This window comes from Salmo salar, chromosome 07, assembly GCF_965601325.2.
Source record: "Salmo salar chromosome 07, fSalSal1, whole genome shotgun sequence".
In the NCBI taxonomy this organism is placed as follows: domain Eukaryota; kingdom Metazoa; phylum Chordata; class Actinopteri; order Salmoniformes; family Salmonidae; genus Salmo; species Salmo salar.
Window position 1 is genome coordinate 27,214,373 of NC_138297.1, and position 24,031 is coordinate 27,238,403.

At 45.3% G+C, this 24,031-nt stretch overlaps 1 protein-coding gene across 1 annotated transcript in view; it reads left to right on the plus strand.

The window, feature by feature from the left end:
• The window catches only part of LOC106608879 (protein inturned), a 33,875-nt gene that overhangs the window by 5,826 nt on the left and 4,018 nt on the right, over positions 1–24,031 (plus strand). Inside the window, exons 2-15 of the mRNA XM_045721771.2 lie at positions 671–1,254; positions 1,984–2,069; positions 6,892–7,110; positions 14,861–14,979; positions 15,226–15,315; positions 15,518–15,595; positions 15,961–16,144; positions 16,579–16,632; positions 17,170–17,232; positions 19,347–19,595; positions 20,238–20,452; positions 20,593–20,902; positions 21,117–21,211; positions 21,463–21,652. Coding sequence (XP_045577727.1) covers positions 671–1,254; positions 1,984–2,069; positions 6,892–7,110; positions 14,861–14,979; positions 15,226–15,315; positions 15,518–15,595; positions 15,961–16,144; positions 16,579–16,632; positions 17,170–17,232; positions 19,347–19,595; positions 20,238–20,452; positions 20,593–20,902; positions 21,117–21,211; positions 21,463–21,652 — 2,536 coding nt within the window. The remainder of the gene's footprint in view (positions 1–670; positions 1,255–1,983; positions 2,070–6,891; positions 7,111–14,860; positions 14,980–15,225; positions 15,316–15,517; positions 15,596–15,960; positions 16,145–16,578; positions 16,633–17,169; positions 17,233–19,346; positions 19,596–20,237; positions 20,453–20,592; positions 20,903–21,116; positions 21,212–21,462; positions 21,653–24,031) is intronic.

Here is a 24,031-nt window from a genome sequence, read left to right on the forward strand (position 1 = left end):
GCCAGATGTGGTGTTCCAGGGCTGGCATGGTTACACATGGTCTATGGTTGTGAGGCCGGTTGGACGTACTGCCCAATTCTCTAAAACAACGTTGGAGGCGGCTTATGGTAGAGACATTAACATTAAATTATCTGGCAACAGCCCTGGTGGTCATTCCTGCAGTCAGCATGCTAATTGCATGCTCCCTCAACTTGAGACATCTGTGGCATTGTGTTGTGTGACAAAACTGCACATTTTAGTGGCCTTTTATTGTCCCCAGCACAAGGTGCACCTGTGTAATGATCATGCTGTTTAATCAGCTTTTTGATATGCCACGCCTGTCAGGCGGATGGATTATCTTGGCAAAGGAGAAATGCTCACTAACAGGTATGTAAACATATTTGTGGACAACATTTGAGCGAAATAAGCTTTTTGTGCGTATGGAGCATTTCTGAGATCTTTTATTTCAGCTCACAAAACATGGGACCAACACTTTACATGTTGCATTCATATTTTTGTTCAGTATAATTAGGATATACTTTTAATCCGCAAGCCAGAGTTGTGCTTCTTGTTCATGCTCAAATAACCTGATACTCCTTGTCTGAAGGAGTCCATGGACAGACAATCCACCCCTTTTGGCTCTGCTCTCACACAGTTTCACTCACTCTATGCTCTGTCGGTTCACTCCCAGCGACCTAGAGCCAGAATGGCTGGACGACGTCCAGAAGAACGGCGAGCTCTTCTACCTGGAACTGAGCGAGGGCGAGGAAGCGGCGGCATTGGCTCAGGCAGCCGCCAATCACGTCCTCTCCACCAATCACGTCCGCTTCAGCGAGAAGGAAGCGGAAATCATCAGCGACAAGTCCAGGAAGCTTCCTGATGGTGCTCCAACCAAAGGAGAGCCCACGCTAAAAAGACTGTCCAGGATCCTTAGGAGGAAGCGGCGACCATCCCAGAGCAGAGGGCCCGACGGAGGAGGCGAAGACTCGTCATCTCGACCAGTATCCATCTTGAAAAACCAGGCGGGGCAGAGGGTGGGGGTGATGGTCCAGCAGCTGAAGGACGTGTTTCTCTACCTGAACCCCAAACGCCTGGGGAGCTGCTCCCCTCCTCCCCCGGAGAGAGGGGGTCTACTGGAGGCCCTTCTGGGGGTGGTGCATCGCCCGTCCTGGGGCAGGGGCCAGGGAGACCCCGCAGGGAGGAGGGAGGAGAGGATCACTGTCCACGGCCTGGTGCCCAACAGCCCGGCCGTCAAGTGTGCACAGATACTGATCGGTGAGTATACAAAACCATCACTCTGGATACGTCCAAAATGGCGCCCTTTTCTCTATATGTAATGCACTACTTTTGCCATTTCAGACGCAGCCACTGTGATCAGTCGTATAGAAATTGTATAGAATGCAATACATTTATTTTATTGACACCATTTATATTAAATAAAGTTAGACCTATAACGTTGTGTTTTACAGTAAATAGTTTTGATGTTTGTAGAGGCTGAGCTGGGCACGGTTGTTCTGGGCAGCCCAAGGAATGCAAAAAAACGAAACTGCTGAACACTAAAGAGTATCCACATGAGTTAGTGTTTAAAGCCATGACTTTCATGTAGCCTACCAGTCCATGCTAAAGAAATTATACTAGTTAAATAACTGAAAAAAACAAAGGTGAAATCTGTGTTAGGGTTGATTGGAACGGGCACGAGTCTGCACAGCGGCAGGTGAAACTCGTTGTTTTACAAAAAGAAACAACAGGACAGCTGGCTGTTCCTAGATCTGTGGATTGTATCTCTTGACTGGATACCGGTCTGTTTTGTATACGTTCCACTCTTTGCCAGTTGCCACTCCTTGTCATGCCAAACACTGTGCTCCTCAACAAAACTATACTATTTCTGAACAGGTTACACAATGTGGAGCAAAGTACTTTTACAGAAATGTCACTATTACCCTTTAGTCTAAGTTGTCTACATGTAACATGACGCTGTGAGTGACACTTTCTTCTTCGTCCCAGGTGACAACCTGGTAGCAGTAGACGATGTCGATGTTACCACAGAGAACATTGAGAGGGTTCTGTCCTGCATCCCTGGTCCTACCCAGGTGAGTGTGTGTGTGTTATTGGACGATAAACCAAAAATAATATGGGTGACTGTTAATGGGACAATTTACCTTTCACTAAACCCGCCCCCCTTGGTTACTGTTGCAACCTCAGACAATATATTCCCAGGAAGACCAATTCCTCCTCCTAACCACTGGCAAAATCCCCTCACAATGATCTCAAACTGTATTTTTAATGCACAGTGAAATTAATCACAGACTACCCCTTGCTAAACAGGAAACTCTTGGGCCTGTTGTGGTGGACTGTCATTACAATTGCTTCACAGGAACCTGGTAAAATGATGTTTGTAGTGTTGCTACCGAATGATTCTGAGTTTACTGTCAGCATGCAGTCAAAGCTAATAACCACTTTTGATGCTAACTAGTGCTCTCAATTCGTATCCTGATGGAATATATTAATAACATGGCTAGCTACATTTGGTGGTCAATGAGACTGAGCTCTAGCTAACCAGCTGAGCTAGCAAACAATGTAACAAAAGTATAATTTCAGATTTGAAAAATACTCCCATCAACATGCATTTCAGGAATCACAGTAGCAAATACCACTGGCACACTGATCAATTATTTAACCATTTAAACAATACATTTTTTTAAAGAAAACGGTGAGGTTTTCCCACTGCCGTCATTGGCTTTCATGTGTTTCAAACGTGTGCTCGACCGAGGTGTCTGAACTAGACCACAGTTGCTATCCATTGCAGCGCTGTGATTGGTTGGCAAAAATTCTGTGGCAAGTTTTCGTGACGGGTCAATTTATAGCTACAACATTCAAACTAGTTAAATAGTTTAAAGGGTAATACATTTTTTTAAAAAAGTGGTTTACATTTGAGTAATTTAGTCCAGATTGATTTACAGTAGTGAGTGCATACATATTTGTACTGGTTCCCCATGGGAATCGAACCCATAACCCTTGCGTTGCAAGTGCCATGCTCTACCGAACGAGCAACATGGGACTATCAACGTCATAAATGTATTTTTCTATATATCGTTATCCTATTAATTTAGTCCATTTATCGATATGGATTTTTGTCCCTATCGCCCAGCTCTAGTATGTGTGTGTGTGTTGTCCAAGACCACCCACACAACTCCTTACTGCCATATTAAAAGAACAGTAGTTAGAGAACTATGCTCTACTATGTGGTGTGTTTCTGAAGTTAAGTGTATTAAAAATTGAAACGCTGCAAATATGAAAGTATGCGAAAGACCTTCAACAGATCTTCTTGTTGTTGTTGTATTATGAGCCCTAGTCACATTATTAACGAGGCATGCTGGGGCGTTTCGGACGCAACCTCTGAAACAGAAACAGCAGCCAAAGAAAGAGGAGTCCTCCACATGAACTCAATTACAGACAAACTCACTTTTTTCTCCCCCCCCCCGAACCAACACGTCCGTTCTGCTTAGAAGTGTTACAATCTGGGGTCTACACACTCATGGCAGACACACACACACACGCACACGAACACACACGCAAAGGCAGACCGAGACTGTGAGTCAAGAGCTCTCCACTGTCCCACATGTTCAAAGAGAGGTCCTGGAGGTCACTGGAATGTGTTATTAGAAGCCACATGGATGTTGTTGCTCTGGACAGATTCATAAGGCTGGAATGCCCTGAGGTGGCCCGATTTCAGTTGAGATAAAAGTGTGCAACTCGAACCTTCAGGTGAATCATTCATTGACGTCAATGTGAGACGTGTAGCATGCATAAAATGTCAAGATAAGTGTGTGGATCTCAAGTCAGAATACCGGCTGCTTATCTTGCTTTGGACGATGAATCAATTAACAAAACCAAGCTAACCCCCCCCCCCCATAAAAAAACCCCCAGCTAATCTCAATATGTGTCCGTGTTCAGGCTTGCTCTTCTAACTAAGCCTTGGGAAGATGATGTTTCTTCGTATTTAATTTGCTCCCTGCATCCAGAAAGTGGTATTTAAGTTTCTGTAAATCCATTGTAGAATGTATGGTGAAGTAGAATGCCGCTTTGCCTAATATAGAAGTATTTTTCCATTGCCATCTGGCTTCACTCGGCTGTCAAAACGTATATAGTAGGAAACAATCACCACCTATCTACATAAGGAAAACTGTCCAAGTCGGAGAAATGACGCCTTGATCGCCATTCAGAAAACCGCTCAAGCTTTTTCCAAATTCGTCTCCTCACACGGTCAAAACAGGGCCTCAAGAAGGAGGAATTTGTAAATTACAGAGTGTCGGCGGGAGTGATGGCGTTTGCCGACGAGGAGAGAGCGCGAGAGAGGCCAGACTGCGGCGGGAGTCGTTTGAGAAAACACAGGAAAACGACCATTATGCTGCAGCCACTGAAAGCACAGCTGATTAGAATACGTGGAAAGCCAGATAGTAAATTACACTGTAGAGAGGAAGAGGAGAGAGAGATGTGAAAAAACAGCAAGGTCTCTCGTCGGACAGAGCTCTACTGACATAGTCAGAGGAAACTTCGGTGGTGTGTGTGTGTGCGCACGTGAGCGTCTGGCTGGCTGTATGTATGTGGTCATGTGTGTGAATGGCCCTCCCAGGTAAAGCGTGGTAGACAGTAGCAATTATATGGGCGGAGCAGCAGTTTGTATTGAGGTTGGACCGCCATGCCCTCTGCCTGACCTCATAGTATAGTATCATTAGTAGTACTTTGCTCTCTCTCTCTTTCCCCGCCCCTCTCTCTCGCTCTCTCTCTTTCCCAACTCTCTCTATTTTCTCTCTTCTCTTTCTCTCTCTTTCTCACTATTTTCCTCTTTCTCTGTCTCCCTTTCTCTCTCGCTCTCCCTTTTTTCCGTTCTCTGTCTCCCCTCTCTCTCTCATATATATATATGTGTATGTATGTGTATATGTGTCAATTGTCTCTCTCTGTCTATCTGTATCTCTCTCTTTACCCTCTCTCTCTTTGTCTCTCTCTCTCTTTTCTCTCTCTTTTCTCTCTCTCTCTTTTCTCTCTCTTTACTCTCTCTTTTCTCTCTCTCTCTTTTCTCTCTCTTTCTCACTCTATTTCTATCCCTATGTCTATCCCTATGTCCCTTTGTCTCTCTCTGTCTATCTGGCCCACTGACATCAGCAGGCAGGAATCTACTGAGAGCACCCTCCAACCTAACCACATCTCCATTATTTATCATGAGAGAATGTAGTACCGCAGCCCTTCAGCCTGTCTGGCAGGTTCTATTGTACTATTCTATTCATTGTAAAATGAATTTGTTCTATGACATTTTACATTTTTGTGTGTGTGTGCGCGCGTGTGTGTGCAGAATAGTGTCAGAAGGACTCACTCATCACCGTTAGGCCCTTCTAATAACAGGCTACTGTTCCCTGCAGAGCCAAGATGGCGTCCGGGCCAGGCCTGGCGCCTGCCCTGGCGCTGCTCAACGGTTTGTGGGTTTCTGATGACAGTGTCTGGAGATGTGCTGGCCCTCACCCTAGAGTGATGGATGAATTCAAAACACAGGGAGGGGAAAATACAGTGAATAAATGCGTAGTCCTTGTAAAGGACTTGCTCACAAACCCTTCAACGATTTGAAAGCATTGGACTGGTGTAAGCATGAACTTTCTACCTCATTTTTAACTCCATTAGGAGTGTGAACACTTCTCGGAGAGGTAGAGAGTCAGACCATTTCCAGTGTCACAGTCCTGCGCATGCACCACACACACACACACACACACACACACACACACACACACACACCTGGTTCTGATTCGTCTCAATTAACGTCAACCAGAAGTCCTTAGCAGGCCTCTTTAGTGCTGACAGGTTACTGCCCAGAGCCAGCAGTGTGTGTGTGTGTGTATGTGTGTGTGTGTGTACACAGTTCTTTTTCACGTTTGTATTACAGTTTGTTTAAGTCTGCGTGTGTAGGCTATAGTATTCTACAAGTGTGCACATGTATGCATTTGGGCTATAATTGCCTTTTGAAATACAAGAGTGCACAGACATAAGCCATCTGTAAATCTGTGGTAGGTAGCATGCATCTCTCCACCATACTGTTACGTGTTTCCATGTGCGTGCCTGTCTTTAGTGCACTTGCTTATCTTTGTGTGAATGGTGGTGTCGTGCAAAAAGCTCTGAGGATGACAGAGGGCTGTGCTGCGCTCTTCTGCCACTGTTCTGGGCCTTGCGGCAGGATCTGTTTCTGATTCTCACACACACCTACACATCCCTGCTGCTTCTCTTTCAGTGATCAGGAATATAATCTATTTCTCTCTCTCTCTCTTCATCTTTCTCTCTCTGACAATCACCATTCTTCTATTTACTCTACTTCCTCTTTTCCTGAAGGAATCGCATCTACTTCCTCTCTTCCTGAAGGAATCGCATCTACTTCCTCTCTTCCTGAAGGAATCGCATCTACTTCCTCTCTTCCTGAAGGAATCGCATCTACTTCCTCTCTTCCTGAAGGAATCGCATCTACTTCCTCTCTTCCTGAAGGAATCGCATCTACTTCCTCTCTTCCTTAATGACTCTCATCCCTGATGGCACTGTCTACATGAACCCTTCTTGCTTTTAGCACCAGGCCAAATAAATTACGCAGCAGCCCTAATGGACTGGATTAAATGTTGTTTATGGCCATATTATGTTCACAGTGTAGTTCCCCTGCCGATTCTGTCCGACTGTGATTCTCCAGAGTCGTACAAACTCACTGCTGGCTTTTGTTTTGTAGCCAAACTCAGAACCTACCGCCTTTTTACAGTGTTTGAAAAGGGAAAACGCAGAATGGCTGTTTTTAGAATGTGATGAAAAGATACAGATGATGATGATGATGAATTTAGGTCTTAGTTTCTCTCTCCTGCTTTCTCTTTCCCCTTCCGTCCCTCCCAGGTGAAGCTGACCCTGGAGACAGCCAGTCCAGGAGGACCAGGGGAGGGAGGTGTGGACGTGTCCTCTGCTCCCAGGCTCAGGACCTCTCCTTCAGTCAGCCAGCTGGTGCGTCTGCTGTGGGGCGAGGACACGGTGGAGCTCCAGATGTCTATAGGACACATCCCTCACATTGTCATGTACCTGTCACTCAAACTGGACTCAGACTCCCCCCTGGAAGAGGTTAGTTCAGTTGGACTTGGTCCGAAATGCACCCTATACCCTATGTAGTGCACTACTAAAGACCAGAGGCCATAGATAAAAGTGTAGGACTGGGGGTAGGGTCATCTGAGCCAAGGTCTGGTTAAAAGCAACCTTTTTTTACATTCACAGCGCAAGTCTACGGTAAAGGCGCAATCTGTTCGTTTTGTTTTCCCATCGTTCATTTGAGATAGTATAGGGCCCTATCAGTTCTGTGTTGTGGACGGAATCACGGAATTCAGACATTAAAACGGAATTCGACAATATAAAAAAAATGTATTGTTAAAGGCACAGGAATTCCCCAGTGTGTGTGTGTTGCGCACGCACACACGTCTACACTTTGTGTAGCCATTAGCATCATCAGATAAGCGTCTTCAATTAAATGTTAACTACAAAGTAGCCTACGCCTACCTGGCAGAATGATATGACTATTTGCATCAACCCAGTGGCCATTTGTTTTGCAAACTCTGAAATCACCTAAGTGCTACAGAAACATCACTAACTGAACAACGATCTCTGGCTGGTGTGCACTTGAATTAAGGGTAACTACACCCAAAATCGAAGTTTCTTCGATTTAAAAAAATATATATATATATTCTTTTTTTCTTCTTTCCCAGACCTCAAAGGGGTCTCCTGATGTGTTAAAGCATTGTTGTGGACTTAGAACAACCAACCTATTTTGTTGGTATACAGTCTGTGTTTTCTGACTAGGGATGGGTGTGAGTACTAGAGTACTCAAACAGACGTCAAAGCTCGATCTTTAATTAACCAGAGATCACCTTTTTTTTCTTTTTTATACTGTCAAACCTTTTGGTGGAATGTGCTTTGTGGCTGCACGAATAGGCAAATACAATTTTTGCCTTGGAAGACAACATTATTTTGCTTTGACTCTAGTGTTCCATTTGTAAAAAAGAAATCAAGCCAAGCATCACACAGTTCTTCTCCCTAAATTCCCTTTCCTCCTCCCGTGTCTCATTCACTCAATTGCGTTCCGACCGTTCCCTCCACACACTTGTGCCGAGTGCGCACACAAGTTCCTGTTAGGCCTACAGAAATGCCTATAAAAACGTATTTAACTGATGGGAAATACACTAGCTACATTCACTGCCAAATGATGACAGTTTTATTACAAATTCAAAATGGACTGGTTGATTGAAGTAGGAAAATATGTGTTCCAACAACGAGCTGCAGTTTTGAAATAATTGCGCCCCGTCTATTTTCTGCTTAGGCTACTTAGCGAACTTTTGTGCCATTTTAGAATAGGTTATCCTAGGCTATAACCCCACAAAGCATAGTCCGGTTCCATTGAAAATATGCAAGTTTGGTAAAGACAAGAGTATTTATCAGAATCGTTAAGCACCAAACAGATGCCGTGGCCGTAATTCATCACCATGCCGTGTTAATTCATTTAGAAAATTCCAAACAACCGGCAGAATAACCTAAATCGAATGTCTGTATAGGGAAAAGAATACATTATTTTCGTTTGTAACTCCGATTTCTATTCTTTAAAATGGCCAAATTGAGCCCCGTTTCAAATGATCACTCTTTGAGGATAACTGTGCCAGACGCGAGATGCGCATCACTTCACACTGGCAACTTTTTTTTTTCATTTGGAAAAATATTCTGCTCTATTTTATTCCGTTATATTACAACATGTTTTTTTTGTTTTTACTATACAATAGGTGTGTCTTGACTGTGATAAGGGCTCAGGAAGTAAGAGTGTCTTGTCTGCTAAATGAACTAAACAAGGCTATGCCATTGCACAGCCATAGGCTTCCACAAGCAAAGGCCACTGCTGAGGTTACTGCCTTTTTGAAGATTGTGTTCCACGGTAAAATATAACCAGTTGATATTATGGTTTCAATAAATTCATCTTAAATGGCACTTGCTTTTTTATTGACTGAAAATACTATATATGGGGCTATTTAGCAGTTAGGATTTGATATCTGTAATATTTATGATAAATTAAGCATTGTTGCGCACGGTTGGCTTAAACACACATGCACACATATTGTTTTCCAGTGTGGGCCTTGTGTTAAATTGGTTATTATTTTTTCATTGAGTACTCGAGTACAAAAATATAGATCATGTGAGTGCTCGAACAGTCAAAAAATGGCCACCCCTATTTCTGACAAAAGCAGAAGCTTTAGAGAACAGAACTACCTCTCTGGTAGGCTTCCAGATCGAACAGCATCCCCCACACACACACACACACACACACACACACACACACACTGGAGAAGCAGAAGTAGGAATAGAAGAACAAAGTCAGTTCCTCTCTGTGTGTGTGTGTGTGTACAGTGCATTTGGAAAGTATTCAGGCCGCATGACTTTTTCCACATTTTGTTACGTTACAGCCTTATTCTAAAATTGATTCAATTGTTTTTCTACACACACAACCCCATATTGACAAAGCAAAAACAGGTTTTTAGAATTGTTTGCAAATGTATAAAAAATAAACAACTGATATTACATTTATATAAGTATTCCGACCCTTTACCCTTTGCAAGTACTTTGTTGAAGTACCTTTGGCAGCGATTACAGCATCGAGTCTTCTTGGGTATGACGCTACAAGCTTGGCACACCTGTATTTGGGGAGTTTCTCCCATTCTTCTCTGCAGATACTCTCAAGTTCTGTCATGTTGGATGGGAAGCGTCGCTACACAGCTATTTTCAGGTCTCTCCAGCAATGTTAGACCGTGTTCAAGTCCGGGCTCTGGCTGGGCCACTCAAGGACATTCAGAGAATTGTCCCGAAACCCCTCCTGCGTTGTCTTGGCTGTGTGCTTAGGGTCGTTGTCCTGTTGGAAGGGGAACTTTTCGCCCCAGTCTGAAGTCCTGAGCTCTCTGGAGCAGGTTTTCATCAAGGATCTCTCTGTACTTTTCTCCGTTCATCTATCCCTCGATCCTGACTAGTCTCCCAATCCCAACCGTAGGGATGGTGCCAGGTTTCCTCTAGACGTGACGCTTGGCATTCAGGCCAAAGAGTTCAATCTTGGTTTCATCAGACCAGAGAATCTTGTTTATCATGGTCTGAGAGTCCTTTAGGTGCCTTTTGGCGAACTCCAAGCCAGCTGTCATGTGCCTTTTACTGGGGAGTGGCTTCCTTCTGGCCACTCTACCATAAAGACCTGATTGGTGGAGTGCTGCAGAGATGGTTGTCCTTCTGGAAGGTTCTCCCATCTGGAGCTCTGTCAAAGTGACTATCGGGTTCTTAGTCACCTCCCTGGTCAAGGCCCTTCTCCCTCGATCAGTTTGACCAGGCAGCCAGCTCCATGAAGAGTCTTGATGGTTCCAAACTTCTCCCATTTAAGTATGATGGAGGCCACTGTGTTCTTGGGGATCTTCAAACCTGCAGAAATGTTTTGGTACCCTTCCCCAGATGTGTGCCTCGACACAATCCTGTCTCGGAGCTCTACGGACAATTCCTTCGAACCTCATGGCTTGTTTTTTTTCTCTGACATGCACTGTCAGCTGTGTGACATTATATAGACAGGTGTGTACCTTCCAAATCATGTCGAATCAATTGAATTTACCACAGGTGGACTCCAATCAAGTTGTAGGAATGATTAAGGGAAACAGAATGCACCTGAGCTCAATTTCGAGTCTCATAGCAAAGGGTCTTTCTTTTTATATTTTTTATACATTTGCTAAAATTTCTAAAAACTTGTTTTCGCTTTGTCATTATGGGGTATTGTGTGTAGATTGATGAGGGGAAAAAAACGATTTAATCCATTTTAGAATAAGGCTGTAACAAAACGTGGAGAAAGTCAGGCTTCTAGATGCTATCCTTTGACGATACATAAATCAAATCAAAGTTTATTGGTAGCGTACAAAGATTTGCAGGTGTTATAGCAGGTGCAGCAAAATGCTTATGTTACTAGCTCCAACAGGTTAACCAGCCTAGGTTATCCTTGCAGCATAAGTTAACCATTATAGTAATCGGATAAATAATACCAAGAAAAGCAGCATAATTTCCCTGACACTGCTCATGTTTATTGTTGGACTTAAAAATCTCTTTCAATGGAGGTTCTATACTGATCATGCTGTTTAGACCAGGGGAGGGCTTCATCTGTGTCTGGGAAACTGGCACTTGTGGAGCAGAGCACCGAGGTCAGAGGATTTGTAGTGAAGTGCTGATCCAGGGCTCCTGTTTTCTTGCTCTGTGGGGGAGGTAGACTAGTAGCCAAATGTTCCCACACGTGCAGTTCCCCTCGCAATTCTGCGCAGAAGAAATATCAGCCCACGCAGAGAAGCACTAGACTGTACTTCACTCAACTTTCTAGAGTTTTCCCCTTTAGTTAACACTATCAACATTTCGTTCTACTGTGGGAATTGTGATCGAATCAATGCGATATTAGCCACTTTCAATGTAACGTACCATAACAAAACTAACTATGCAAGACATAGTATGCAAAACTAAGAGCGCATTGGAGTAGGATTCTATTGCATTAACAGGCATGACTCAGGCCGTACTCTACATAACCAATCAGAGCTGCGGTAGGCCTATATGCAAATAGCCATAGCCATATATGGATCTGTGCCATTCACTTTGAACTGGATTGTTTAGGCTACAGTATGAGCTGTCCCGAGTAGATGTGCTTGTTTTGAGATCAAAGCAAGATATGCATAACGTGCACATTTGTTCATATTCTTTGCTAGTTAGTGAGTTATTAGCCCAGTTATAGCTCATTTCTAGTCAACAGTGGGGGAGAGGTTGCTTCCAACAAGAGCACAAAATGTGTGCATTTCTAGCCATCTTTGAAAAGCGAGTCAGGTAAAGAGCTTTTTTTGTTTGTCTTAAAGCGGCAGTGTTGAATAAGCTAAGTAGCTAATAGGCAGAGGGAAGCACAATTTGTCTTATTCTCTGTAATAATGATATGGGGATAATAATGCTTTTTATTTTGTAAAGTGATTTCTTGCATCAAACACAACATTTTCAGTCACCTCCTTGCCTGAAAGACAGGGGGATAAACAGGTTCATGTCAAGCCCTGCATGTTTTTTTTCAAAAGTCTCATGGAATGTAGGCCTACATTGAACACCACCCATTGGCTGCTACTGTTGGCTGTATGATAGAACAGCTATTTCCATGTTAAAATGTTATGGGATGCATTTTCGCCATTGTTTTTGATGGTAGGCCACTCTGGTAGGCCTACATTACGGTCAAATAGCCACAGTAGCCTACTTGGTCACTGTTAAAACTGTAACTCAAAGCGGGTACAGCCTCAGTGTTTACAGTAAACGGGCCACGGAAGTTGCACAGAATTTTCACACCGTTCAAGTTTGCGCTCAGCAGACCTGAAATTTGCTCAGTGCTGGAAAAAATTGGAGGGAACATTACTAGTAGCTACACCCTCATTTCAGACAAGCTCTCTCTCCTCTCTCTGCCCTGTGATTTAGGCCTGTTCTCTGTTCTCTGTGGTGGCTCCTAAATACAGAGTTGGCGTAGTCTTTTTCCGCTCTGTCTCGCGGCGTATCCGAAATGACACCCTATTTTTTGGGGGGGGTTTGACCTTTCTTTTAGCAGGGAGTCCCATTGAGACCAAGGTCTTTTTTTGCAAGTCAGCCCTGAGTCTTACAATGACAGTGAAACTACACTAATACCGTGACTAGAGTGTACCGTCATACCTCCGTCAACGTGGTTTACATGGTACTACACTGGGAGCATTACGAGATGTGTGAATGTCATGGCATAGAGTCCATACCCTGTCTAAAATCTATTTCTTTTTCAAAACGGGATGCTATATCTGATATTCTTACAACCTCTGCAACAAATATTCTGTGATTTAAAATTATTTGAAGTAACTTAGATTTGTCTTTTTCAAGCCTAAAATGTGATACCGAACCTTTAAATGTGTGCAGGCAGGGGGATTTTTGCTATTTTCCTACTTAGTTTTAGGATTATTTGTGAATTTATATTTTGATATTATGTATTCAGAACCCTTCATTTTTTCCCCCACATTTTGTTACGTTACAACCTCATACTAAAATGAATTAAATACATGTTTTTTTCTTATTAATCTAAACACAATACCCAATAATGACAAAGCAAAAACAGTTTTTTTGAAAATAACTGTGCAGCGACGCTCCCCATCCAACCTGACAGAGTTTGAGAGGGTCTGCAGAGAAGAATGGCAGAAACTCCCCAAATACAAATCAAATCCAATTTTATTTGTCACATGCGCCGAATACAACAGGTGTAGACCTTACAGTGAAATGCTTAATTACAAGCCTTTAACCAACAATGCAGTTTTATGAAAAATACCTAAAAAGAAAATAAATAAAAGTAACAAATAATTAAAGAGCAGAGGTAACATAACAATAGCGAGGCTATATACGGGGGTACCGGTACAGAGTCAATGTGCGGGGGCACCGGTTAGTCGAGGTAATATGTACATGTAGGTAGAGTTATTAAAGGGACTATGCACAGATAAGAGAGTAGCAGCAGCGTAAAAGAGGGCCATGCAAATAGTCTGGGTAGCCATTTGATTAGATGTTCAGGAGTCTTATGACTTGGGGGTAGAAGCTGTTTAGAATCCTCTTGGACCTAGACTTGGCGCTCTGGTACCACTTGCGGTAGCAGAGAGAACAGTCTATGACTAGGGTGGCTGGAGTCTTTGAACATTTTTAGGGCCTTCCTCTGACACCGCCTGGTATAGAGGTCCTGGATGGCAGGAAGCTTGGCCCCAGTGATGTACTAGGCCGTTCGCACAACCCTCTGTAGTGCCTTACGGTTGGAGGCCGTGCAGTTGCCATACCAGGCACTGATGCAACCCATCAGGATGCTCTCGATGGTGCAGCTGTAGAACCTTTTGAGGATCTGAGGACCCATGCCAAATCTTTTCAGTCTCCTGAGAGGGAATAGGCTTTGTCGTGCCCTCTTCATGACTGTCTTGGTGTGCTTGGACCATGATAGTTTGCTGGTGATGTGGACGCCAAGGAACTTGAAGCTCTCAACCTGCTCCATTACAGCCCCATCGATGAGAATGGTTGCGTGTCTCATAGATCACCGTGAATTGTGACCGCATTGGTATACTTTGGCTGGTACACAACAAATTACACAGGAAATGCACTGCGTGACAGGCCCCGTTATCTCTTCTAAAGCCAGTGTGTAGTCCGGTCGCAATAAAGACAATTTACCTTGCAAAACATGATGTTTGTTCCTGTTCCAGGCGTACGGTTCACCACCAACACGGCATACATCAACATACTTTAACAGGATTTTAATCTGCGATTTCACAGCCATCCTCACTCACTGTTGCACCTACGAAAATAATCTAGTGAGCACCTCCAACCAAGCAAGGGATTTCACTGGTTTGACATGTAGTGAGGCGTCACTGATTTACACTGGGTGCCCACCCCTTTTTTTGGCTGCTTTTGTGCCATGGACTTCCCCCAGGCTTTCTGTTTAGGGAAACCTGGTTCTCCACGAGGCTAGTGTGCTGGTGACCCAGAGGTGAATGTCTGTCATTGTAAGAATTATCAGAGCTTTTGTCCTTGTTTCCATGGCTATGAGGCCCTATTCCTTATTCATGGCTATGAGGCCCTATCCCCCCCCCCCCCCGAAGTGGACCGCTCCACACCCTTCATAGCAGACAGCATGGTGTGGAGAATACTAATGACAAAGACTATACCTAGATCCTGCCCTGTGTTTTTTCTCTAACGGACTGTGTGTGTGTGTGTGTGTGTGTGTGTGTGTGTGTGTGTGTGTGTGTGCCTCCTGGTCCCTCAGCAGGAGATCCTGTACCAGTACCCAGTGTCTGCGGCGTCCAGCCAGCTGAAGGGAGTCAGAGGGATCTTTCTCACTCTGTCTGACATGCTGGAGAATGTCACTGGAGGACAGATAGTCAGGTAATGTAGAAAATTCCCCACCCACCCACTCCTGACTGATCTCTACCTGTCACCAGTCAGACCCACTTCAAGCGGCTCTGAGATCTACCAAAGTCCTAAAAAAAAATATATATCCATTAATTCATGCCGTGATTGTATTTTACCTCTGTCTTTTCCCCTGCACCTGTTCCTCCTCCCACTCCCTCCTTTTTTTCTCTGCCTTCTACCTCCTCCCTTCTTCCCCCCCCTCCCTCCCCCTCTCCTCAGCTCCTCTCTTCTGCTCAGTAAACAGCTGGTCCATGTGGGCTACTGGAAGGAGAGCAACAACCTGCTGGTGATCGCCCTGCCTGCTGAGAGGTACCGACAAAGCAAAGTCATCCAATGCATGCTTCCATATTCAATACGCTGTCTCAGCTAATCCCGTATGTCAGCTAAATGCTGTGTCCCTTCCAGAATATTTGATCAATAAAATGGTCGGTAAGTAGCTGAGGTTCAGAGTTTTTTTTTCTGGCCTTCTCCTCGTGGATGTGACTGTTTTTCCCCTCGTATTCTTCCCCAGGGTTCCTCTGTTGTATCTGCAGACGGTAGTGGGAGGTGCAGTGAGGACTCTCAAGGTGATGCACGGCTCTCTGGACAGGTCTGTTGTGCTGTCAGCAGGGATGCATCCTGAATTTGACCAAAAGTACTGCACTGTATAGGGAATAGGGTTCCATTTTGGACACCGGTTTGATTTCCTGGTTCAAGCGGTCCCAGTCTTTCTGGCTTCTCATTTGAAGCAAGGTCATTCATACTGTTACATCAAACCTGAACAGGTTGTTGGCTTCTTTTAACCAACCACTTCTTTCTCCCTCCTTCTGTCCCCCTCCCTCCCCTTGCTTCCTCCCTCTCTCTCCTCCACCCCTTCATCTCATCTCTCCCTCCACCACACCATCCCTCTCTCCATCCATCCCTTTCTCCTCCCCCTCCCTCTTATCTCCATCGCTCCTTTCCGCTCCCCCACAGTGCATTCTGCCAGGCGGACCACGCCCCCAGGCTGGACCATTTCTTCTGCCTGTTCTTCCAGCAGCTCATCCAGCCTTCCAGGTTGAGTGACAGCTCCGGGGCCACGCCCCCTGACCTATCGGGGTCTCTCTTCCTGGACGGACTGCCAGCGGTCCGTTGGCTCCCTCTGCCCCCTGAGATAAAGGTCTGGATGGGCCACCACTTTGGGCCACGGTTGTGATGAAACACTTTTAAGATGTCTTCTTCATTGATGTCTTCACCATTTGCTGTTTGCGCCTCGCTTGTTACGTCTTCTGAAATGTTTTTAGGTCACAGGATGTTTTAGGCTGTCAAGTCAGTGATACGTTTAGCGATTTGCTCTTGCTATAATATGTTTAATGGGATTTTATTCCCCCCCACCTTGTTGGATTTATGTATTGTCTTTGCTGCCCTCTGCTGTCTGGCGGTAAAAATGACATGTGCTCCTGCCGACTTGTCAGGCAATTTTCCATGTCTAGGTCCAGAGCATGTCTGACTGCAGCCTTTGTGAATGCAGAAATACGTCAGCCTCTGATCTAGATTTAGAATGCTGCGTCTGAATTCTACTTCTACGCTCTCTGATTATCTGCCTGTCCACAGATGGAGGTGGACACCGTTCTCTCAGACTTTGAATCATCAGATTTCGGAGAAATGGTAAGTCAAATCGCTACGTAGGGCTTTAGTCAAAGCAGTGCACTGTGTAGGGAATAGGGTGCCATTTTGGACGCAGACAAGGTGTCATGCTCATCCCCATTCCCATTCAAACGGAGCCACCAGCTGTCTCCTCCCCTGTGTAGGGTCTAGTAGTGAGTGTTTCTGGACTGGCCTGTGTATATTTCATGTAATGGAGGATTAGATCTTCTTTATAGCTGCATCTTCTAGCTGATTAAATGAAGCAGGGCTGGGAGGGAGGGAGGGGTGGTGGAGAGAGGGGGAGGGGATAGACCGGCAGGAAGTACATCCACTTCTCAATCAGTCATGTCTGACCTTCTAAAACTGTTAATTAAGTTTTTCTCTCTTCTCGCTCTCTCTCAACATCTCTCTCTTTCCTCTCTCTCTCTCTCCCTCTCCTCTCTCTCTCTCCTCTCCCTCTCCCTCTCCCTCTCCCTCTCCCTCTCCCTCTCTCTCCCTCTCCCTCTCCCTCTCCCTCTCCTCTCTCTCTCTCTCTCTCTCTCTCTCTCCATCTGGCAGTCAGAGGACTTCTATGGCACGAGGCGTCTCTACGTGACACTGGGTTCCTGTCTGTTCTACAAGGTTGAGTGTCGTCTCACACGCACACACACTCACCTGACAACTATCTGCTGGGGCGCTCTCCTTTCCACACACACACACACACACACACACACACACACACACACACACACACACACACACACACACACACACACACACCTGGGCCCACAGTGAAACTTGAAACTTCACAGAAGGGACAGACAGACACCCTTGGATGGATAGGAAGAAAGAGCCAGTTACATGATTATTTACAGTGTATTCTGAAAGTTTTCAGACCCCTTGACTTTTTCCACATTTTGTTATGTTACAGCCTTATTCTAAAATGGATGAAAACATTTTTTTTCATCTATCTACACACAATACCCCATAATGACAAAGAAAAAACAGGTTTTTATAAATGTTTGCACATTTGTTAAAATAAAAAACAGATACCTTATTTACATAAATATTCAGACCCTTTGCTGTGAGACTCGGAATTGAGCTCAGGTGCATCCTGTTTCCATTGATCATCCTTGAGATGTTTCTACAACTTCATTGGAGTCCACCTGTGGTAAATTCAATTGATTGGACATGATTTGGAAAGACACACACCTGTCTATATAAGGTCCCACAGTTGACAGTGCATGTCAGAGCAAAACCAGGCCATGAGGTCGAAAGAATTGTCCGTAGAGCTCCGACACAGGATTGTGTCAAGGCACAGATCTGGGGAAGGGTACCAAAAAATGTCTGCAGGATTGAAGGTCCCCAAGAGCACAGTGGCCTCCATCATTCTTAAATGGAAGAAGTTTGGAACCACCAAGACTCTTCCTAGAGCTGGCCGCCCGGCCAAACTGAGCCAATCGGGGGAGAAGGGCCTTGGTCAGGCAGGTGACCAAGAACCCGATGGCCACTCTGACAGAACTCCAGAGTTCCTCTGTGGAGATGGGAGAACCTTCCAGAAGGACAACCATCTCTGCAGCACTCCACCAATCAGGTCTTTATGGTGGAGTGGCCAGGCGGAAGCCACTCCTTAGTAAAAGGAACATGAAAGCCCGCTTGGCACAACCTAAAGACTATCAAACCATGAGAAACAAGATTCTCTGGTCTGATGAGACCAAGGTTGAACTCTTTGGCCTGAATGCCAAGCATCACGTCTGGAGGAAACCTGGCACCATCCCTACGATGAAGCATGGTGGTGGCAGCGTCATGCTGTGGGGGTGTTTTTCAGAGGTAGGGACTGGGAGACTAGTCAGAATCGAGGGAAAGATGAATGGAGCAAAGTACAGAGAGATCCTTGAAGAAAACCCGCTCCAGAGTGCTCAGGACCTCAGACTGGGGCGAAGGTTCACCTCCCAACAGGACAACGACCCTAACTGCACACAGCCAAGACAACGCAGCAGTGGCTTCGGGACAAGTCTCTGAATGTCCTTGAGTGGCTCAGCCAGAGCCCAGACTTGAACCCGATCGAACATCTCTGGAGAGACCTGAAAATAGCTGTGCAGCGACGCTCCCCATCCAACCTGACAGAACTTGTGGGGATCTGCAGAGAAGAATGGGAGAAACTCCCCAAATACAGGTGTGCCAAGATTGTTGCGTCATACCCAAGAAGACTTGAGGCTGTAATAGCTGCCAGGTTCTTCTTCAGAGTACTGAGTAAAGGGTCTGAATACTTATGTAAATGTGATATTTCAGTTTTTAATTTAGTATAAATTGGGTAAAAAAAAACAGTTTTTTGCTCTGTTATGGGTTATTGTGTGTATATTGATGAGGGGGAAAAAAGATTTAATCCATCTTAGAATAGGGCTATAACGTGACAAAATGTGGGGAAAAATCATGGGGTCTGAATAACTTTCCGAATGCACTGTAGATGGGATATCATCACCCAGGATAACATGCTGTACCACCTCATTCCCTGGATGACACATCATCAGCCTATCAATTGATGCTGAATTATTCATGATTTGTAGGAGGTTGTTCTCTAGGTTCAAGTCTCCATTCTCATGACCTTTGTATAGAGAGAGTCTGGCACGCCAATACGATGGGGCGACTTGTAGTTAGTAAAAATTCTAAATTCAGTTGTGTTATCTGTGTGTGTGTGTGTACTCTGTGTCTCTGTCTCTCGACGTGTATGTCTCTCTGCCTGTGTCCAACCCCAGGGCTATCTGATAGCGAACCACCTCCCCAAGGAGGACCTGCTTGACGTCTCTCTCTACTGCCAGCACTACTGTCTCCTCCCCCTGGCCTCAGAGCAGCGCGTGGGCCAGCTGGTTATCTGGAGAGAGGTGTTCCCTCACCACCGCTCACAGATCCACCAGACCAAGAAGTACAAGACCATTAACAAGCACTGTACCACGCCTGGCTACTGCCAGCCCAAGGGACGCTACTTCCTACTCATAGTGGGACTGGTAAGACCACAGATGCATACAGTACCAGTCAAACATTTGGACACACCTACTCATTCCAGGGTTTTTCTTTATTTTGAATATTTTTCGACATTGTAGAATAATAGTGACATCAAAAACGATGAAATAACACATATGGAATCATGTAGTAACCACAAAAAGTGTTAATCAAAATCAAAATATATTTTATATTTGTTATTCTTCCAAGTAGCCACCCTTTGCCTTGATGACAGCTTTGCACGTTCTACAATGTAGAAAATAGTACAAATAAAGAAAAACCCTTGAATGAGTAGGTGTGTCCAAACTTTTGACTGGTACTGGACATATAAAATGACATATAGAATCCTGCATTCTCAGTGAAGACCCAATGTTCCATTAGTTACTCTAATGAGTGTCACCTTTTTGTTTTTGTGTCATTTCTTGCTCTTTTTCTCTGCCTTTCTTTCTCGCCTCTTTCTCTTTCCCCTCTAGCTGTCTCTCAGACAGACATCCAACGTTTGACTCTAGTTTTGTGTTCCAGGATACCAACTACACACAGACATCTGTTATCCCATACTCTCTCTCTCTCTCTCGCTCTCTCTCTCGCTCTCGCTCTCGCTCTCGCTCTCGCTCTCTTTCTCTTTCTACCGCTCCCTCTTCCCCCAGAGGCACTTCATGCAGTGTGTTCTCCTGGAGGCTGGTGGCTGTGCGGCCCCTGTCACGGGGGCCCCAGGGCCCGACTGTGTGTACGTGGACCAGGTCAAGGCTACCCTCCTACAGCTGGAGGAGCTGGACGTAGGGATGGAGGAACGCCTGGCCGCCCCGCCTGCCCCCTGCCTCTCCTGTGCTGACTGGTTCCTCCCCTCCTTCGCCCATGACAGGTTGTTTTTAGTTTGACAATTTAAAAAACAATTGTGCGTTAATTTTTTTTTTTTTTAAAGTGCAGAAATAAAATAATTGTGTATAAATAAGTGCATAGATCAAATTGAGGATGACAAAAAGTTTCCATTGTGGTTCTCAGGTTAGACACCCTGGCTGCCTCGTCTCCTGTCCTCAGCAAGCTGGCCGGGGGCGTGAAGCCGCCCTCCTCGGCCCAGGGAGTAGGAAAGGTGGTGGGCTGGAGCCTGTTTGGAGGAGGCGCTCGGAGACCTAGCCCCCAGAGGAGTCAGTCAGACAGCGGGAGCGAGGGACAGTCGGACGGGGGTGTAGGAAGGCCGACTGGACTCAGTCCGCACTCCGCCCCGGACTCGGCCCGGAAGCTGGTCGGCCAGAGAGACTCGCTGGGTTCTGGAGGATCTGATGGGAGTCGAGGCAGTGGGAGCATTTTCAAGGTAGGGTCTTAACCTTCCTTCCCCCGTTGCGTCGCTCATCCTTATATCTATAAAAAGTTATGTTCCACGGCACACTTTATTCAATTACAGACAGACAGACAGACAGACACACACAAAGTGCACCACACACACACACACACTGCTAGGAGAGCACGATATTTAGTGATACACTGGGTTTTGTCAAATACCAATGTTGTTTCCCCCCTCCCCTTAGATTTCCAGGATGAAGCATCCTAACCCGTTCTACCTGGGCACCCTGGAGAAGAGTCTGACTGAGAGAGAGACAGAGGAGAAGTACAACACTATGAAGTGAGTGAAACAGGCCAGCAGTGTTAGAAGTTAGTTTATCCTTCCCCGTTGTAATAACGCCCTAAATCTCCTCTCTGCTGTGGTCCTATTCTTTCATTCCATCCTATTCTATTCCATATCACACTATTCCATCTCATTCTATTCCACCCCATTCTCTTCTATTCTGTTCCGTGCCATCCCATTCCATTCTATACCATTGCATTCTATTCCATTCCATCCATTCCAATCTCTCTCTGTTCTGTGTTGGCCAGGTTGACGTCTGGGGCGGAGAACACTCTGTTCCACTATGTGCTGATGGAGAAGGTGCAGGGGATCTTCATCGCTCCTACACACAGGGAACTGGCCCAGTTCAGCGGCTCCATCCACCCTCAGCTCATTCGCAACTTCCACCACTGCTGCCTCTCCATACGGGCTGCCTTCCAGCGGAGTCTGCCGCCCAGGGTAAGATACAGAACACACACACAGACAGACCGACACTCACTCACTCACTCTCACACACACACCGTGGCGATTTTAGCATGTACATCTTGGTGGGGCAAACTAACCCAGTTTTTCTTTTAGTTGCATGCCAGCAAAGCCACTACACAACACTAAACGATACATTAATTGCACTATAACGGTGACGAACGGTGCCCACAAACTGTTAAGGCCTACATAATGCTGTCCCAACAGCTGAGCTTTCCTTTCAGCACCATGGCTCTCAGTGGAGCCTCGTCTGGCAGCGAAACTGTTCATTCAGCCTCGTTTACTGCCTTTTTAAAAACCCTAGCTGATATGGCTGACTTGCTTAAATACATCTGGTTTCTACTGACTCCTTGTGGATTTGTGTAACTGGATAAGAACCGCATTCTCCTTCAATAATAACCAATGTCGACATGAGTTTAGACTTTTGAACCATACACAAGCATTATTACATTTAATGTTCATTTAAATTCATCGTGTTTATTCTTATGTTATTAACACTTAGCAGTAAGTATAAGCACGTGCAAGCAAACGAGCAGCGACGAGGTAGGCCTGTTCATTCAGCACTTTCAAAATGGACAGCGACAGAAGTTCAGATAGATGTTAGTTCAGGTAAGGCCTCAACATCTTGCTGAATTTAACTTTACTCTTCTTTAAGTCACCACACACACAGAGAGGGAGCGAGAGAGAGAGAGACGGTTAGCTTACCATTTGAAGTATTTTATTAGGCCTATGTGGTCTAAAAGGGAAGGAAAATACAATCATGAGGATCCACTTTATAGACTATATACAGACGCACAGACAGTGCAATGCGCAAACAAAACAACCCTCGCAATATCAACTGGAATTACATCGGTCTATTACTGAACTTTTTGTTGAAAACCAATATTTGAACGAGAAGAGACTGTCACTGGCAAACATGGTTACAGACCCAACAACATGATATAGTGTCCCCTCCCGTGTGACGAAAAGCACATGAGCTACTTACAATACACAAAGTTATGCAAAACAATGAAATCATTCCAACATTGCCTACAATGACGAATAAAATACAAATAAGACAGACCTATATAAGCAATATAACAATTGAGATGTACAAACTATGGCATAAGGTAGCGATGAGCGGATAAGAGGCAATCCGTAATTTCAATTACGACATTAACCTCTAAAAGTTTAAGTCGTTGGGATAGGTACTAAGGTAATATATGGAATTGTTTTAAGATGGTTATAAACTCAGCAAAAAAAGAAACATCCCTTTTTCAGGACCCTGTCTTTCAAAAATCCAAATAACAATTAATGAACATGCACATGTGGAACGGTCGTTAAGACACTAACAGCTCACAGACGGTAGGCAATTAAGGTCACAGTTATGAAAACTTAGGACACTAAAGAGGCCTTTCTACTGACTCTGAAAAACACCAAAAGAAAGATGCCCCAGGGTTCCTGCTCATCTGCGTGAATGTGCCTTAGGCATGCTGCAAGGATGCATGAGGACTGCAGATGTGGCCAGGGCAATAAATTGCAATGTCTGTACTGTGAGACGCCTAAGACAGCGCTACAGGGAGACAGGACGGACAACTGATCGTCCTCACAGTGGCAGACCACGTGTAACAACACCTGCACAGGATTGCATCTGAACATCACACCTGCGGGACAGGTACCGGATGGCAACAACAACTGCCCGAGTTATACCAGGAACGCACAATCCCTCCATCAGTGCTCAGACTGTCCTCAACAGGCTGAGAGAGGCTGGACTGAGGGCTTGTAGGCCTGTTTTAAGGCAGGTCATCACCAGACATCATCACCGGCAACAACGTCACCTATGGGCACAAACCCACCGTCGCTGGACCAGACAGAACTGGCAAAAGTGCTCTTCACTGTCGAGTCGTGGTTTTGTTTCACCAGGGGTGATGGTTGGATTCGCGTTTATCGTCGAAGGAATGAGCGTTACACCGAGGCCTGTACTCTGGAGAGGGATCGATTTGGAGGTGAAGGGTCCGTCATGGTCTGGGGCGGTGTGTCACAGCATCATCAGACTGAGCTTGTTGTCATTGCAGGCAATCTCAACGCTGTGCGTTACAGGGAACACATCCTCCTTCCTCATGTGGTACCCTACCTGCAGGCTCATCCTGACATGACCCTCCAGCATGTCAATGCCACCAGCCATACTGCTCGTTCTGTGCGTGATTTCCTGCAAGACAGGAATGTCAGTGTTCTGTCATGGCCAGCAAAGAGCCCAGATCTCAATCCCATTGAGCACGTCTGGGACCTGTTGGATCAGAGGGTGAGGGCTAGGGCCATTCCCCCCCAGAAATGTCCGGGAACTTGCAAGTGCATTGGTGGAAGAGTGGGGTAACA